The following is a 3,466-nucleotide window of genomic DNA, read 5'->3' as shown; positions in this document are numbered from 1 at the left end:
CACTGAGTATCAAAAGAAAGAATAAAGATAATATCATTTAAAATATCCTTTAAGGGGGAAATAAAATGTAGTTTCTGCCTACAAACTCAGAATCTATTACTTCTAAGAAGTACTTCCCACCACATCACAGAACCATGTCCATCTGAGGCCCACCCAAGTTAACATTTTTTTTTTAATTGGATATTTCATTCCACTCAGATAGATCTCAACATGGTTACATGCACAATTAGGAGGAATAGTTGAGAGGGGAAGGAGCTGACCACCACTTAAAAATATTACTACTGGGCTTCCACAGTATGGCCGGCGACATTAGCTAGCGCTCGCTCTACTCTCTCTAACGGGGAAACAGCGGACTACAAGAGACTGAACTGTATCTGCCTCTATTTCCAACAGACTCACGTTCAACTTTCGCTCACAAAAAAAGCCGGGAAAATTTTATTAATCCTTTTTTTTTTTAAAAAAGTTAATATAAAATTATAGCAAAAAAAAAAAAAAAAAGGAACCTGAACTTTAGTAACACAGCTGGAACAATCCGCAGCGGCGGCGGCAGCGGCGGGAGAAGAGATTTAATTTAGTTGATTTTCTGTGGTTGTTGGTTGTTCGCTAGTCTCACGGTGATGGAAGCTGCACATTTTTTCGAAGGGACCGAGAAGCTTCTGGAGGTTTGGTTCTCCAGGCAGCAGCCCGACGCAAACCAAGGATCTGGAGATCTTCGCACCATCCCCAGATCTGAATGGGACATTCTTCTGAAGGATGTGCAATGTTCAATCATAAGTGTGACAAATACTGACAAGCAGGAAGCTTATGTACTCAGTGAGAGTAGCATGTTTGTCTCCAAGAGACGTTTCATTTTGAAGACATGTGGTACCACCCTCTTGCTGAAAGCACTGGTTCCCCTGTTGAAACTTGCTAGGGATTACAGTGGGTTCGATTCAATTCAAAGCTTCTTTTATTCTCGTAAGAATTTCATGAAGCCGTCTCACCAAGGGTACCCACACCGGAATTTCCAGGAAGAAATAGAGTTTCTTAATGCAATTTTCCCAAATGGAGCAGCATATTGTATGGGACATATGAATTCTGACTGTTGGTACTTGTATACTTTGGATTTCCCAGAGACTCGGGTAATCAGTCAGCCAGATCAAACCCTGGAAATTCTGATGAGTGAGCTTGACCCAGCAGTTATGGACCAGTTCTACATGAAAGATGGTGTTACTGCAAAGGATGTCACTCGTGAGAGTGGAATTCGTGACCTGATACCAGGTTCTGTCATTGATGCCACACTTTTCAATCCTTGTGGGTATTCGATGAATGGAATGAAATCGGATGGAACTTATTGGACTATTCACATCACTCCAGAACCAGAATTTTCTTATGTTAGCTTTGAAACAAACTTAAGTCAGACCTCCTATGATGACCTGATCAGGAAAGTTGTGGAAGTCTTCAAGCCAGGAAAATTTGTGACCACCCTGTTTGTAAATCAGAGTTCTAAATGTCGCACAGTGCTTTCTTCACCCCAGAAGATTGACGGCTTTAAACGTCTTGATTGCCAGAGCGCTATGTTCAATGATTACAATTTTGTTTTTACCAGTTTTGCTAAGAAGCAGCAACAACAGCAGAGTTGATTAATAAAAATGAAGAAAAAACGCAAAAAGAGAACACACATAGAAGGAGGTGGTGGCTGCTTTTTAGATATTGATATCGGGGGCCATGCTTTCCATAACCACCACCTTGTAGCTGCAGAAAGCCCTAGATGTAATGATAGTGTAATCATTTTGAATTGTATGCATTATTATATCAAGGAGTTAGATATCTTGCATGAATGCTCTCTTCTGTGTTTAGGTATCCTATGCCACTCTTGCTGTGAAATTGAAGTGCATGTAGAAAAAAACTTTTACTATATGAAACTTTACCACACTTGTGAAAACAATTCAATTTGGTTTACGCACAGTGTAATATTTCTCCAGGTATCATCCAAAATTCCCCACAGACAAGGCTTTCGTCCTCATTAGGTGTTGGCCTCAGCCTAATCGTCTGGGACTGTTCTATTAAACTGCTGCCAGGATTTTACATCCAGTTACCTCCACTTTCTAGAACATACTCTCTACTAATATTACTGAAACCAGTTTCTATTTCATACAGATGTTTTTTGCAACAGCGATTAAAGTTTATCTTCCACGAGTCAAGTCCTCTTAAGAAAATGATTGCAGTTTTCCATTTTGTGTCTTACTATTTTGACATTATTGCTTCCTGTACCTGTACTTCCTTTAATTGATTTTGTTCTCATCATGGTGTCTTGCCTCCCAAACACCCCTCCCCCCCCCAATAAAGCAATACACTGTTAAAAAAAAAAAAAAAATATTACTATTGGGGCACCTGGGTGGGTTAGTCAGTTAAATGGCTGCCTTTGGCTCAAGTCATGTTGTCAGGGTCCTGGGATTGAGGCCCAAATCAAGCTTTCCTGCTCTGCAGGGAGTCTGCTTCTCCATCACCCTCTACCCCTCCCTTCTCTCACCGTTGCTCGCAGGTGCTGTCCTTCTCTCTCTCTCTCTCAAGTACTCTATCTCTCAAATAAATAAAATCTTTAAAAAAAATAAAAAATAAAAAACATTACTACTGACTTGGCCTAAGGAAAAGAAACAATACTTTTTGTTGTGCATAAGCAAACTGTTAATTGTGTCCATTTTAGCCAACAAAGTAAAAATTCATGTTTAGCACTCCCAAGTTTTAATTCTTTATCTTATTTTTCTCAAATTACTTATCTCCCAGTGACCTGGAAATCAAATTTCAAATAAGCCTACCCTTTAAAAAAAGAAAAATTTGACCAGTGTTTGCATTAATCTTTATAATACAAATGTTGAATGATTTTTTAAAAAATTTATACTGTATATCAACCATAAACTGCCACTGAAACAAGCAAGACAGGCACAGTGCAAAATTCAAATATGCTTACCCTTTAACACAGAATAGTTTTTCTTTTCTATATTCTCTTTAAGGGATTTCCATTCACTATTGAGTTCCATTCTTCTATTCATTGGCTGGATGCTAAGGAATTAATCACTAGCCTGGAACTATATCCTCTTTTACTGATTGATATCTTTGTGAGTTTGCTTAATGTAAAAGTAATATTTCAACTTACTTAAGAGGATATTTACAGTACTTCATCAATTCAAAAACACAATTTGCCCTAGATCTTAACGTCTCTGTAATTGGTATATGTCTTACAATTGATGGCATGGCCATAATTTCATTGACTATACTTTTGGGTTTCACTTGCTGATTTTTGTTTTTCTTTCACTCAGTGATTTATAGAATAACGGCACAAGATTTGAGGAAACATGACGTTGTCTTTAATCCAAACAATATAATGTTGGAATAAGAATATTTTATGTGTTTGAGAAAGATCATTTCATGTGGGCTGGCAAGATGGTCAAGATCTTTCTGATCATGTACTCTTTCTACTGCTGCT

At 38.1% G+C, this 3,466-nt stretch overlaps 1 protein-coding gene across 1 annotated transcript; it reads left to right on the top strand.

Moving 5' to 3' along the window:
* Positions 1-295: 295 nt before the first annotated feature.
* On the top strand, positions 296-2,318 carry LOC116879926 (S-adenosylmethionine decarboxylase proenzyme-like). Its single transcript, XM_032878556.1, has one exon. The coding sequence runs from the start codon at positions 618-620 to the stop codon at positions 1,620-1,622; it is 1,005 nt and encodes a 334-aa protein (XP_032734447.1). The 5' UTR covers positions 296-617; the 3' UTR covers positions 1,623-2,318.
* The last annotated feature ends 1,148 nt before the right edge of the window (positions 2,319-3,466 follow it).

The sequence above is a fragment of the Lontra canadensis genome, unplaced genomic scaffold (genome assembly GCF_010015895.1).
Source record: "Lontra canadensis isolate GAN:19392208 unplaced genomic scaffold, GSC_riverotter_1.0 scaffold64, whole genome shotgun sequence".
NCBI lineage: Eukaryota > Metazoa > Chordata > Mammalia > Carnivora > Mustelidae > Lontra > Lontra canadensis.
Note: the sequence above shows the minus strand (reverse complement) of the source record. Positions and strands in the feature narration are given on the sequence as shown.